General features: G+C 36.3%; 1 protein-coding gene across 7 annotated transcripts in view; it reads left to right on the forward strand.

Moving 5' to 3' along the window:
* Window positions 1-14,598, forward strand: part of sh3pxd2aa (SH3 and PX domains 2Aa) — a 141,952-nt gene that overhangs the window by 424 nt on the left and 126,930 nt on the right. For all 7 annotated transcript variants that reach the window (XM_035958058.2, XM_023292082.3, XM_023292083.3 and 4 more), the window contains exon 1: window positions 1-309. This exon is cut by the window's left edge. In XM_035958058.2, the coding sequence (XP_035813951.1) occupies window positions 214-309 (96 nt within the window). In that variant the 5' untranslated portion in view covers window positions 1-213. The remainder of the gene's footprint in view (window positions 310-14,598) is intronic.

The following is a 14,598-nucleotide window of genomic DNA, read 5'->3' on the forward strand; positions in this document are numbered from 1 at the left end:
GCCTGCAGGCGGGTCTCTCTGCTCGATCCTCGGCTTCCTCCCTCTCATGGACTATTGATAAGTTTCCGATCAGATTGATGATTGGCGGCTGCGTCAGCGGCACCGGATCGGCCGCGGTCTGTCTGTGGATTGTCGGACGCCTCATGTAGTGATCTTTGGGCAGCATTCCTGGAGCCTTCCCGGAGCCCCGGCAGCTGTCTGCCCGCCGCCTGCATGCAGAGCCTTTGCAGGGTCAAGATGCAGTTTCGGACTGTGCTGGACGTGAAAGTCGTGGACGTGGAGAAGAGGCGCAACCCGTCGAAACACTACGTGAGTCACCTGCACCCTGTCACCTCTTCCCACCTTGTCCGGAGTCAGCGGTGGCCTGTTCACGGGCTCAGCGTGGCACCTGAACGCACCATGTAGTCCCTGCAGCCTGGATGCTGCTAAAGCTAAGCTACGCTAGAGATCAGAAATAAACCTGCTGACTAATTCTAGTTTCCTCAGATCCAGGTGGGCTGTCTTTATCATGAGCTGTTCACCTGTTGTGGTGTAAATCTGCAGTTAAATCTGTTACAATTAAGCACACGTTTGAATTACGTTCTCCTATTGGCACACACAGAGTTAAATATGCTTCCTCCTGCACTGTTTGCTTAAGATTTCAACTTGAAGTCATATGATGAGTTCAAAAAAGGGATGAGTTTCCTATAATTCAATTCCCTATCAGTAAATACAAGTAGCTACTGAAAACATCATTCAAATATTTATTTGCGTGGAGTGCAAAATAGTCCATAATATAATATTTCTTTCAGTAATTAAAGTTACCAACAGTAAATAGTGGTGGAATGTAACTGAGTACATTTACTGAAGTACTGTGCTTCAATACATTTTTGATGTACCTTACTGAAGTATTTCTATGTTATGCTACTTTGTGCTTCTACTGCACCATACTTAACTGTTTGCAAATCATATGAGGAGTTCAGGAAAAATAATATATGTCCAATAATTCAACTTCTTACCAGTAAATACAAGTAACTACTGAAAAACTAATCAAAGTAACTACTAACTAAACCTTTAAAATACATTTTGTGGAGTGCAAAGTACAGTATTTACCTAACAAAACACATCTAGTCTATGATATATAATGTCTCATGATAATTCAACTTCCCAACAGTAAATGCAAGTAAAGCAGAAACCAGTGGTAGAATGAGTACATTTACTCAAATACTGTGCTTAAGTACAATTTTGATGTACTTTACTCAAGTATTTCCTAAAGGTTGATTAAAGTAACTAAAGCTTTAAAATATGTAGTGGAGTGCAAAGTGCAGTATTCGTCTCTAAAGTGTAGTAGAATAGAAGTAGAAAGTAAAATATCTTAGAAATACTAGAGTATAATACATCAAAATTGTACTTAAGCACACTACTTGCATACTACCACTTGTTTCTGTTTTACTTGTATTTACTGTTTGGAAGTTTAATTAGAAAAATCATCCGCATTTATGACCTTCTTATGTGTTTTGTGTATAAAATCTGAAATGAGCAGGTACATTTCTGAACAGGACCATCATAGCAGTAATGCATTTGTACAACATGGACACTTTAATGTTGTAAAGAGAATTCATTTTAATAACTTTATGTAGTGCTGGGTAGCCTAGTCTAAAGTATTCTAACATCATTTATGATTACTAGTAAAATAACTCACAATTAAAGCTTTAAAATGAATGTAATGGAGTACAAAGTATAATATTTACCTCCAAATTATAGTGCAGTGGAAGCAGAAAGTGACATTCAATGGAAAAGTAAAGAATGTCAAAACTTTACTTAAATATTGTACCTGAGTAAATGTCCGGAGCAGACACCAGTGATGGTGATGTCATTAAGTACATTTACTCAAGCAAGGCGTTTAAGTACTTTCCATATTACTTTCTGCTTCTACTGCACTTTATTTTGGAGGCTAATATTGTACTTTGCACATTTATTTTGAAGCTTTAACTACTAGTAATTAAAATTGACTCATAAATGCTGTTGTATTATTGTAGATTAATCTACCCAGCAAAATATTAATTACATTAAATTACTTTAAATTAAATTCAGCAGCAATAATAAAGTGTAAACAATATACAAATACCTTAATATACACATTAAGGAATCAGTTACATAATCCACGAATGTAATATTTATGTTTCTGTGCTTTATGTATGTTTTGATGCAAACACTTTTTTGATTTTTTGAATGCATTGCTTTTAGCTGAGTAGTTTTATACGGTAGTATTTTTGTGTAATTAAGGATCTAAGCACTTCTTTGAAACAACAATATGATGGAAAATTAATTGATGTTTGCCAAATATTTAATGGTTTCAGCCTAAATGTGAAGTTATGCAGCTTTTCTGTTGAACACTTATTTTAATTTTAACATTTTTAAAGCTTGGACTGTTTGTTAGACAAATGTTACAGTGCATTTAATTAATTGTACTGAATTACTAGACATTTAAAAATAGAACTTGAATAGAAGATTTTTACAGTGCTGGATGTGTTTATGTGCAGTCGTGGTTAAATGATTAATCTTCACCAAGTGACTAATCCATCAACTAACCTGCAGTTTTTATCATATCACAATGAGGAAGCAGAACTTCCACACTGAGCCTCACAGAGCTTCTTTATTGCAGATTATGTACATTTATATATCATATATTTGGAATATATATGTTTAGAAGTGAAACTGGAATTCGTCCTGAAATGTTACAGACTCCGCAGCAAAACATGTCCCACATTTATTTATTTAAAACAACATTGCCAGCAGCTAATCATCTCCCAACAAGGACCATTTATCATCTGAGTTCATCTGGAGCTTTTGATGAGATCACATGATCTTCACCAAGTCATATAGTTTATCCAGTTGTCATTCAATAATATTTTCTTAAAAAAAAAAAAAAAAAAAAAAAAATCACATTTATAAAGTTCTTTTTCACAACATTGTCAGTAATAGTCTAACTGCAAGGTCCATTTAGTAGCTGATCTGGAGCTTTTGATCAGATCACATGATCTTCACCAAATTTGCCCAGTTCTCATTTGCTTCTTGAAATGTATTTTTCAAGCACTTTGTGAACTTTTTTGTTTTATTGCCACCGCAAGGTCTATCTAGTAAATGTGGAGGTTTTGATCATTTTACATGATCTTCATCAGTGTACAGTTTGCCCAGTCGTCAGTAAATCATACATTCTTATATTTTAGCACTTTATGAATTTTTTCCCCCAAATCTGAAAAAAACACATTGTCAGCTGCTAATTGTCTCACTTCAGTGTCAATTTAGTAGCTGTTCTAGAAGTTTTAATCATATTGCATGAGCTTCATCAGCAGGTGGAGTTAGCCCTGTCCATCTTTACTTCTATATGTTCGCTTTTTTAAAGCATGTTAATTCCTTTTCCTTTGATGGCTTAAGAAAACAGCATTGTTAGCTTCTAATTATCTCACCAAAAGCTCCATTTAGCCGCTGCTCTGGAGCTTCATCAGCAGACGAAGTTGTCTTTTATTTCTATATGTTCCTTTTATTAGCATTTCAAGGACCTTCTTGCCACGCTGTCTTAAATAACCAGCACTGTTAGCAGCTAATAACCTCCCCGCAAGGTCCATTTAGTAGCCCATCTGGAGCTTTTGATCATATCACATGAGCTTCATCAGCAGATTAACTTGTCATTTAACTCAATATGTTCTTTTTTTTTAAAAAAACATTTTATGGACTTTTTCCCATGTTGTCTTAGAAAACGGCATTGTCAGCTGCTAACAGTCTCACCTGAAAGTCCATTTAGCAGCTGTTCTGGAGCTTTTGATCATATCGCATGGCCTTCGTCTTGACTCTGTATGTTCGTATTTTGCATTTTATGGACTTCTTTTCCACATTGTCCTAAAATCACATTTCCAGCTTTTATAATCTCACCACAGGGTCCATTAGCAGTTCTTCTGGAGCTTTAGAAAGGTGTCAAACATTGTCTTCTGGTCTTTAAAATGCACCGTTCTGGGTTTCAGTCATCCTCTTAGAATGTGGATCACTTTATTCCCAGCGTTCAGGACCAAACAAACCCTACTAATGTTATTGCCTTCCTGAACTTTGCTTCTTGTTGCCTCACTCATCAATACCTCACTTGTTCCAGGCGTTGGTGTTCACACTCTGCACTTCAGCTCTGATCCTATTTCGAGCTCATAAACAAGTAATAATAAATGACCACCGTGAAAGAACACGGTCCTGCTCCTATGCAATTACACTCCTGCAGACCCTCGGGCTTAACAATATGTGGACACAATTAGCACACTTATTCTTCTTTATATGGAGGAATTCACACATGTGCTCCTTTATCAAACGTACAGCACAGGCTTTACAAGACATACAGACACGTTTAGTTTTGTTTTTTACTGCTTAAAGCCTGTTCAGGTGTGTGATTTCGTTTATAAAGGGCCTCAGAAAGTCTTGCTGAGATCAACGTCTTTTTTTTATACAGAAGAACAAATTAGAGACATCACAGCCAGGCAGTGCAGTCACGTTATTCTGAAGTTCAGAGCTGCAGTGAGGAATTTCTAATTTATATTGACACAGATGATCAAAGACACGGCAATCTGTGGCTTTAGTCTAGTTTATTATAGTGACCAACGACTGATGGTGCATCTTGGACTTCGACAAACAGAATTTAAGTTATTTTCGGTCCGCTGCAGCCGATATCTTTCACAGCATTGTGTGCTCACAATCAAGTTTGTCAAATTCAGGTAAATGTAACATTTTGGTATAAAATTACACATAGCTTTGTTAAAATGCTTTTGTGCATTTATGTTTTAGATGTTTGATTTAAAGAGAATTTGAACTTGATTGGCTTGTGGTGTGTAGCCGATCAGATAACAACCAATCAGAGCTGTGGGCGGGACTTAAGAGTGACAACTCCAGGCAAAAATTGAGCCGAAGTATCACATTTTCAAATTAAAACCAGCTATGTTCATTTTTTACCCACAGTCTATCCGTCCAAGACTGCTAATTAGCTTTAAAAACTTGAGCTAAGCTATTCCCTCATGCCTGTATGGAATAATCAGCCAATCTTTTTATCTCTGTGGACACATCATATGCGTGACTGAACATATGTACTTAACATGTAAACATATCCATTCATAACAATAAATGATCATAATATATATTTGACGCAACTGTGTGCCACAAAGCAGTAGACTGGCTGCCAAAAAATACTGTAAAATAACAGAAAATAACCATTTGTTAAAATACAATCATTTTCCACGGGTAATTTTTAATTAACGTGTATTCTTTGGCTTTGTAATGTCTTATGAAGGATATTTTACTTTTATATATTAGATATATACTTGTTTATACATGTGTGTACATATATAACATAAAAATATATAAATAAAATATAAAATTAGATAGGTAGATTGAACTTCTATAATTCATCTCTCATCTTAGAAAAATTACAAAATCAATAATTCTTTCTTACTTTCTTTGTTAAATGTCACTAATTTTAACATCCATCCATCCATCCATTATCTATACACCGCTTATTCCTCACTAGGGTCGCGGGGGGTGCTGGAGCCTATCCCAGCTGACTCGGGCGAAGGCAGGGGACACCCTAGACAGGTCGCCAGTCTGTCGCAGGGCTACATATATAGACAAACAATCACTCACACATTCACACCTACGGGCAATTTAGAGTAATCAATTAACCTCAGCATATTTTTGGACTGTGGGAGGAAGCCGGAGTACCCGGAGAAAACCCACGCATGCACAGGGAGAACATGCAAACTCCATGCAGAAAGATCCCGGGAAAGCCGGGACGCGAACCAGGGATCTTCTCGCTGCAAGGCGAAAGTGCTAACCACTACGCCACTGTGCAGCCTGTTTGGAAGTTTAATTAGAAAAATCATCCGCATTTATGACCTTCTTATGTGTTTTGTGTATAAAATCTGAAATGAGCAGGTACATTTCTGAACAGGACCATCATAGCAGTAATGCATTTGTACAACATGGACACTTTAATGTTGTAAAGAGAATTCATTTTAATAACTTTATGTAGTGCTGGGTAGCCTAGTCTAAAGTATTCTAACATCATTTATGATTACTAGTAAAATAACTCACAATTAAAGCTTTAAAAATGAATGTAATGGAGTACAAAGTATAATATTTACCCTCAAAATTATAGTGCAGTGGAAGCAGACAAGTGACAATTCAATGGAAAAGTAAAGAATGTCAAAACTTTACTTAAATATTGTACCTGAGTAAATGTCCGGAGCAGACACCAGTGATGGTGATGTCATTAAGTACAATTTACTCAAGCAAGGCGTTTTAAGTACTTTCCATATTACTTTCTGCTTCTACTGCACTTTATTTTGGAGGCTAATATTGTACTTTGCACATTTATTTTGAAGCTTTAACTACTAGTAATTAAAATTGGACTCATAAAACTGCTGTTGTATTATTGTAGATTAATCTACCCAGCAAAATATTAATTACATTAAATTACTTTAAATTAATTCAGCAGCAATAATAAAGTGTAAACAATATACAAATACCCTTTAATATACACATTAAGGAATCAGTTACATAATCCACGAATGTAATATTTATGTTTCTGTGCTTTATGTATGTTTTGATGCAAACACTTTTTGATTTTTTGAATGCATTGCTTTTAGCTGAGTAGTTTTATACGGTAGTATTTTTGTGTAATTAAGGATCTAAGCACTTCTTTGAAACAACAATATGATGGAAAATTAATTGATGTTTGCCAAATATTTAATGGTTTCAGCCTAAATGTGAAGTTATGCAGCTTTTCTGTTGAACACTTATTTTAATTTTAACATTTTTAAAGCTTGGACTGTTTGTTAGACAAATGTTACAGTGCATTTAATTAATTGTACTGAATTACTAGACATTTAAAAATAGAACTTGAATAGAAGATTTTTACAGTGCTGGATGTGTTTATGTGCAGCTCGTGGTTAAATGATTAATCTTCACCAAGTGACTAATCCATCAACTAACCTGCAGTTTTTATCATATCACAATGAGGAAGCAGAACTTCCACACTGAGCCTCACAGAGCCTTCTTTATTGCAGATTATGTACATTTATATATCATATATTTGGAATATATATGTTTAGAAGTGAAACTGGAATTCGTCCTGAAATGTTACAGACTCCGCAGCAAAACATGTCCCACATTTATTTATTTTAAAACAACATTGCCAGCAGCTAATCATCCTCCCAACAAGGACCATTTATCATCTGAGTTCATCTGGAGCTTTTGATGAGATCACATGATCTTCACCAAGTCATATAGTTTATCCAGTTGTCATTCAATAATATTTTTCTTAAAAAAAAAAAAAAAAAAAAAAAAAATCACATTATATAAGTTCTTTTTCACAACATTGTCAGTAATAGTCTAAACTGCAAGGTCCATTTAGTAGCTGATCTGGAGCTTTTGATCAGATCACATGATCTTCACCAAATTTGCCCAGTTCTCATTTGCTTCTTGAAATGTATTTTTCAAGCACTTTGTGAACTTTTTTGTTTATTGCCCACCGCAAGGTCTATCTAGTAAATGTGGAGGTTTTGATCATTTTACATGATCTTCATCAGTGTACAGTTTGCCCAGTCCGTCAGTAAATCATACATTCTTATATTTTAGCACTTTATGAATTTTTTCCCCCAAATCTGAAAAAAACACATTGTCAGCTGCTAATTGTCTCACTTCAGTGTCAATTTAGTAGCTGTTCTAGAAGTTTTAATCATATTGCATGAGCTTCATCAGCAGGTGGAGTTAGCCCTGTCCATCTTTACTTCTATATGTTCGCTTTTTTAAAGCATGTTAATTCCTTTTCCTTTGATGGCTTAAGAAAACAGCATTGTTAGCTTCTAATTATCTCACCAAAAGCTCCATTTAGCCGCTGCTCTGGAGCCTTCATCAGCAGACGAAGTTGTCTTTTATTTCTATATGTTCCTTTTATTAGCATTTCAAGGACCTTCTTGCCACGCTGTCTTAAATAACCAGCACTGTTAGCAGCTAATAACCTCCCCGCAAGGTCCATTTAGTAGCCCATCTGGAGCTTTTGATCATATCACATGAGCTTCATCAGCAGATTAACTTGTCATTTAACTCAATATGTTCTTTTTTTTTAAAAAAACATTTTATGGACTTTTTCCCATGTTGTCTTAGAAAACGGCATTGTCAGCTGCTAACAGTCTCACCTGAAAGTCCATTTAGCAGCTGTTCTGGAGCTTTTGATCATATCGCATGGCCTTCGTCTTGACTCTGTATGTTCGTATTTTGCATTTTATGGACTTCTTTTCCACATTGTCCTAAAATCACATTTCCAGCTTTTATAATCTCACCACAGGGTCCATTAGCAGTTCTTCTGGAGCTTTAGAAAGGTGTCAAACATTGTCTTCTGGTCTTTAAAATGCACCGTTCTGGGTTTCAGTCATCCTCTTAGAATGTGGATCACTTTATTCCCAGCGTTCAGGACCAAACAAACCCTACTAATGTTATTGCCTTCCTGAACTTTGCTTCTTGTTGCCTCACTCATCAATACCTCACTTGTTCCAGGCGTTGGTGTTCACACTCTGCACTTCAGCTCTGATCCTATTTCGAGCTCATAAACAAGTAATAATAAATGACCACCGTGAAAGAACACGGTCCTGCTCCTATGCAATTACACTCCTGCAGACCCTCGGGCTTAACAATATGTGGACACAATTAGCACACTTATTCTTCTTTATATGGAGGAATTCACACATGTGCTCCTTTATCAAACGTACAGCACAGGCTTTACAAGACATACAGACACGTTTAGTTTTGTTTTTTACTGCTTAAAGCCTGTTCAGGTGTGTGATTTCGTTTATAAAGGGCCTCAGAAAGTCTTGCTGAGATCAACGTCTTTTTTTTATACAGAAGAACAAATTAGAGACATCACAGCCAGGCAGTGCAGTCACGTTATTCTGAAGTTCAGAGCTGCAGTGAGGAATTTCTAATTTATATTGACACAGATGATCAAAGACACGGCAATCTGTGGCTTTAGTCTAGTTTATTATAGTGACCAACGACTGATGGTGCATCTTGGACTTCGACAAACAGAATTTAAGTTATTTTCGGTCCGCTGCAGCCGATATCTTTCACAGCATTGTGTGCTCACAATCAAGTTTGTCAAATTCAGGTAAATGTAACATTTTGGTATAAAATTACACATAGCTTTGTTAAAATGCTTTTGTGCATTTATGTTTTAGATGTTTGATTTAAAGAGAATTTGAACTTGATTGGCTTGTGGTGTGTAGCCGATCAGATAACAACCAATCAGAGCTGTGGGCGGGACTTAAGAGTGACAACTCCAGGCAAAAATTGAGCCGAAGTATCACATTTTCAAATTAAAACCAGCTATGTTCATTTTTTACCCACAGTCTATCCGTCCAAGACTGCTAATTAGCTTTAAAAACTTGAGCTAAGCTATTCCCTCATGCCTGTATGGAATAATCAGCCAATCTTTTTATCTCTGTGGACACATCATATGCGTGACTGAACATATGTACTTAACATGTAAACATATCCATTCATAACAATAAATGATCATAATATATATTTGACGCAACTGTGTGCCACAAAGCAGTAGACTGGCTGCCAAAAAATACTGTAAAATAACAGAAAATAACCATTTGTTAAAATACAATCATTTTCCACGGGTAATTTTTAATTAACGTGTATTCTTTGGCTTTGTAATGTCTTATGAAGGATATTTTACTTTTATATATTAGATATATACTTGTTTATACATGTGTGTACATATATAACATAAAAATATATAAATAAAATATAAAATTAGATAGGTAGATTGAACTTCTATAATTCATCTCTCATCTTAGAAAAATTACAAAATCAATAATTCTTTCTTACTTTCTTTGTTAAATGTCACTAATTTTAACAAATTTTCTAAATATATTTACAATATTAAATCTGATTTTAACAGTTTCATCTCTTAAATAAAATCGGTTTTTGTTAATTTCATACATTTGCAAAGGTATGTTATAGCATTTTAACATCAAAAAGTGTTTTTTATTCATAAAAGTATTTCTTTTTTACATTACATGTTTAAATTGACAGCTTTCTAATATCTTTGTATATATCAAAAATGATCACTAAAATAAAAGGCAAAAGTTCAGTAAAATTGCATCTATTTTTTACAGTGTAGTGCACTACGAGCTTCTGAAATCAGTCCAGCTCTACATGCAGGTTTGTTGTGTACAGTTCAGGTGTAACTGGAGTCTCTCTGAGCCGAGCTGAGCTGAGCTGAGCTGTTCTGGGCTCTTCTGTCTCAGCAGGCTGATTGGTGGCCTAGTTTCCCCAGTTACCTCGTCTCAAGAGACCCGGCGAGTTGCTGTGAGAAGTAAAACGAGGGAAGGGAGCTGGGAAAACCAGAGAACGACACAATCTGTGGCAGTCATTGAATCCCATTTGTGATGTTTGTGAAACCAGCTGGAAATGCTTATCCCCAGAGGAGGCGGAGGAGAATAAAGGAAGTGTTCCTCGGACCGAAGGGAAAGCATGACTCGTGCACACACTTGTCCAGTTTGTGTGTGTTTGCAGCAGCAGGACGAGGTGATAAAAGAGAAAGCAGAACCGGGCTTGGCCATGTTTACTTTAAGCTTCTGTTTCCCTACAAGTCCCAGTCCCATAACATTTCATTTTCTAGAGACTCCACAACGGCCCAGACTGAGGACGGTGTTGTTATTTGGCACCATAAAACATGTCTTCAGAGAGCTGTTCCCCACTCAAATATTTACTGGCCTATCAAACACACAGTGATATCCCGGTGAAAAAGGTCCCTTTTTTCAGGACACAGGAGTTTACAAGGCTGGGTGTTTTTTGGGCTATTTTCTGGTGAGTCTGATCCTCTGTTCTACATTTTCCTGTAAAATTAAGATTCAAGATTCAAGACCTTTATTTATCACAAACACAATTATACACAGTATAATGCACAGTGAAATGTGTTGTGTACCTATTCCAGACTGAAACAATAAAAATAATAAGAATAAGATATGCAAGAAATAAATATATATATGATAAACAAGAAGAATTACTCTTAAATCCTCACGGCTGTGGTCATATTTAACTGCATTTTTACAGTGTTAGAACTGTAATCAACTTGAACAGTTAATTACTGTATGATTAGTTACAAAACTCTGTAGAAGAATATTAAGTTTACAATTTATTAGTAGACTGTTCAATAGTATACAAAATGTATACTGTGTTTCTTCTGTAATCAACTGTATACACTGTAAAACATGATAAAGTATTTAGTCAAATCAACTCATCTGTTGTCGTTTATGCAAGTATGTGGGTTTTGTTAATTTCTAGTTAATTAAACTTAAAATGTCTAATTTTAATCATCAGACCACTTTAGGACACACGAGTTCTTCTAACTAGAGCCACATAAAATAATAACATTTCACTAAATGCATTTACTCAAATATCTAATTTTATTGTACTTGAATATTTTCTTTTTGTGACACTTTCATCTTTACGTCTCACTTCAACTAATGGCAAATATTGATAAAATAATATTTCTTGTTGATTCAAATGCAGTAAAGAAAGTGTCATTTTACCATCAGCAATTTACTTTTTGTATAAATACTGATTTGTCATGTGGACATTACAGTTTTGCTCTGTTTTCTTTGGGTAAACATGTATATGGTTACATTTTTCAGCGATTTTACTAGATATTAATTGTAATTTAGGAAAATGAGGAAAATCTGTAAAATAACAGCTGCCTATATCCAATTGCTTATATAAAAAGTGCTTTCCTCTGTGGAAATGTTTTCTTTTTACAATTATTCATACTTTCAACTGTATTTTGGTAGGAATTTAGTACATTCCAGTGCATAATCCAGTGTAGTAGTTTATTACAGTGTGAGTCGTTGGTGGGTGGAGCTGCACTGTCCGTTAGTAAAGTCGATGTGCTTGATGCTCTGAATTTGTGCTTCCTTCACCGACACGAGCGTCTGACAGAAGAGCCAGATGCTGTTATTACCGCATGCATGGAGGCTGTTTTCCCATCTTCAATACCAGATGTTGTTTGGGAGGTTTTTATTTATCCGGAGCAAAAGCCTTAAACACATTTCAGCAGCTCTGTTTTGATGAGGACGTCTCCTGGTGGGGTGAAAACACATGTCGGAGTGTTTGAACATGGCCTCCAGCTCCTCGTGGTGTTCTTCTTCTCAGCAGCTTGACTTGAGATTACGTCACTCAGGAACAGATCTGATGACGAGAGATGGAGCATGTGTGGGCATCCTGTGTGGCCTGGCTGGATACACTTTGGGTTTTCATGGGAAAATGATCGCTTCAAACATCCATGTTCTGCTGTTTTAGTCTGATGTGTGTTTTTATATGAGAGGGAGGACAGCTGAGAGACAAGAAGAAGAAAAAAAAAGAGACAGAGTTGCTCGCAGCTCATTTCTACAGATCACTAGATAGTCAGGGATATTGGCTAAAAAGTCGTTAGAATCAGACCGACTTGATTAGCATGACAAGATATTCTTTCTCTGCTGAAGCACTCAAGCATGATTTATGAGAAGTATTGGATCTGGGTGATAACAGATTAAATTTAGTCACTCCCATACATGCTGCTCCATGCTATAGACAAAAATGCTCACAATAATAATGATAGTAAACTTTCGTTGTTCCATGTTGTGATTTTTCATCAAAAGTCTTACACATTGCCAGAATGCGTCTTTGAATGTTCATCTCAAAATACTACAGAGATGGTTTATTTCAGTATGAATGTACAGCTCCAGGTTTTACTCCTGTTCTAAATGAGCTGTTTTAGTGTCTAAGGCTTAAAATGCAGCTGAGAAGCTGCTGTCCCCGCCCCCTTCAGGAAGAAGACTCTCTCTAAATCTGTGATTGACAGCACAGCAGCTGATTCAGATGTGAATGAACACGTGAGATCAGGACCTTGTTTTGCTTCTAGCTTTCTACCTGAGTGATCATTTGACTTGGAAATGTCTTTGAATTGTCAGAACAGTTGTTTTCACTCGTGTGTTTGGTGAGTTTGTCAGATGGCACTGTGGTTGTAAAATCTGTAGTTTAGCAGTGCAGAATGGCTATAAAGTGACTGCTGGTTAACATGTAGTCCTAATGAGCTGCTTTTCAGTCTCTGTTTCATCCTCGCTCTGCTATTCTGACAACAGAAACAGAAAATCTGTAAATGAGAACATCTTTATTGTGAATTCAGCTGTATTAAAATTCTGTTTATGTGAGCACAGCGAGCAGGAGAGAAGCTAACAGACGTAAACAGCAGCTGAGTTTCGGTTGAACTGAAGCACAACAGCCAACATGAAAACACAGTAACCCATCCAGTCTTTGTTCACTGGTTTAAATGAAAGTTTCCACCATCTCTGAATGTCCCTCAGTGTTACATTTTCCACTGAGCTCTGTGGACCTTCAAAGCTACCGTTAGCCAAATTAGCTGCACAACATGCTAACACTAAGAATTTTGCTATTGCTGGTGTGACATTACTATCAAAAATAAGAGTAATCCACTGGATGTTCAGCTTCTCAGATGCTGGGAGAGCATAAAAATAGCAGTCCAGTGAAATTCTTACTTGGTTGTAAAGCTGGGAGGCTAACTAGTTGTTGGGGGCTGCTTCATACTCTCACAGCTTTTATTTCCCAGCTCTAAGTTTTAACAACCACAAAATACAATAGAAGTTGATTTTAACCATATGGGAGCTTTAACTTTACAAAGTACTTTTCAAAATGTAGGAATAAAGCCAGACAAGGCAGATAAAATGAAAGTAAGAAGGAAAATCAGATCAAATGAATATGATTTCAAAAACATCTGAAAAACATAAGCTGCCACAAGAAGAGATTTAAAACAAGAGACGGTGCGTTCAAGTTCAGGAGGCTCTAATAGCAAAAACCTGATCATCCTTCGTCCCTAACTGTGACCTGGTGTTAACCAGCAGAGCTTCATCCGATCACAGTGACTAAGAGGCACGTCTCAGGCCAATAAATCAGCTGTAAGAGCGAGGTCGTTTAAGGCCTTGAAAGCAAGCAATAAAATTTTAAAATCAATCGGAAATGTAACAGGGAGCTGGTGAAGAGAGGCCAGCTCGAGGGGGGATGTGATCATGGATCTTTGTCATTGTGGTGAGTCAGGCAGCAGCAATTTGTACCAACTGGAAAAGACGAAGAGGGAGTCTTGGGTGGTAACTGAGTGAAACATGCCGCAATAATCACCTAGAATAAATAAAGAAGAGTGACTTTATAGGTCAGCGACTGTTTAGAAATGACATGTAATAAATAGATGTTAATCAATATTATCCCAAGATTCCTAGCAGCCTGCTGAATGTTATTATTATAATTATTATGAATATTAGTTAAGGATGGAGTATTAGTGTGAACACTCACTGGGTGTTGACATAAAGACTTAATGCTAACATATATTTAATTCTTGGGGGCAGCAGGTAGTTGTTATCACCAATAAGTTCAGATCAGTTATCTGAATGTGAAGCAGCAAACAGCTGACAGAACAAGTAAGCAACTAGGTGGTGCATATATTAGTAGTTAAAGAGGTCAGATTCTGTACAT

The sequence above is a fragment of the Amphiprion ocellaris genome, chromosome 4 (assembly GCF_022539595.1).
Source record: "Amphiprion ocellaris isolate individual 3 ecotype Okinawa chromosome 4, ASM2253959v1, whole genome shotgun sequence".
NCBI lineage: Eukaryota > Metazoa > Chordata > Actinopteri > Pomacentridae > Amphiprion > Amphiprion ocellaris.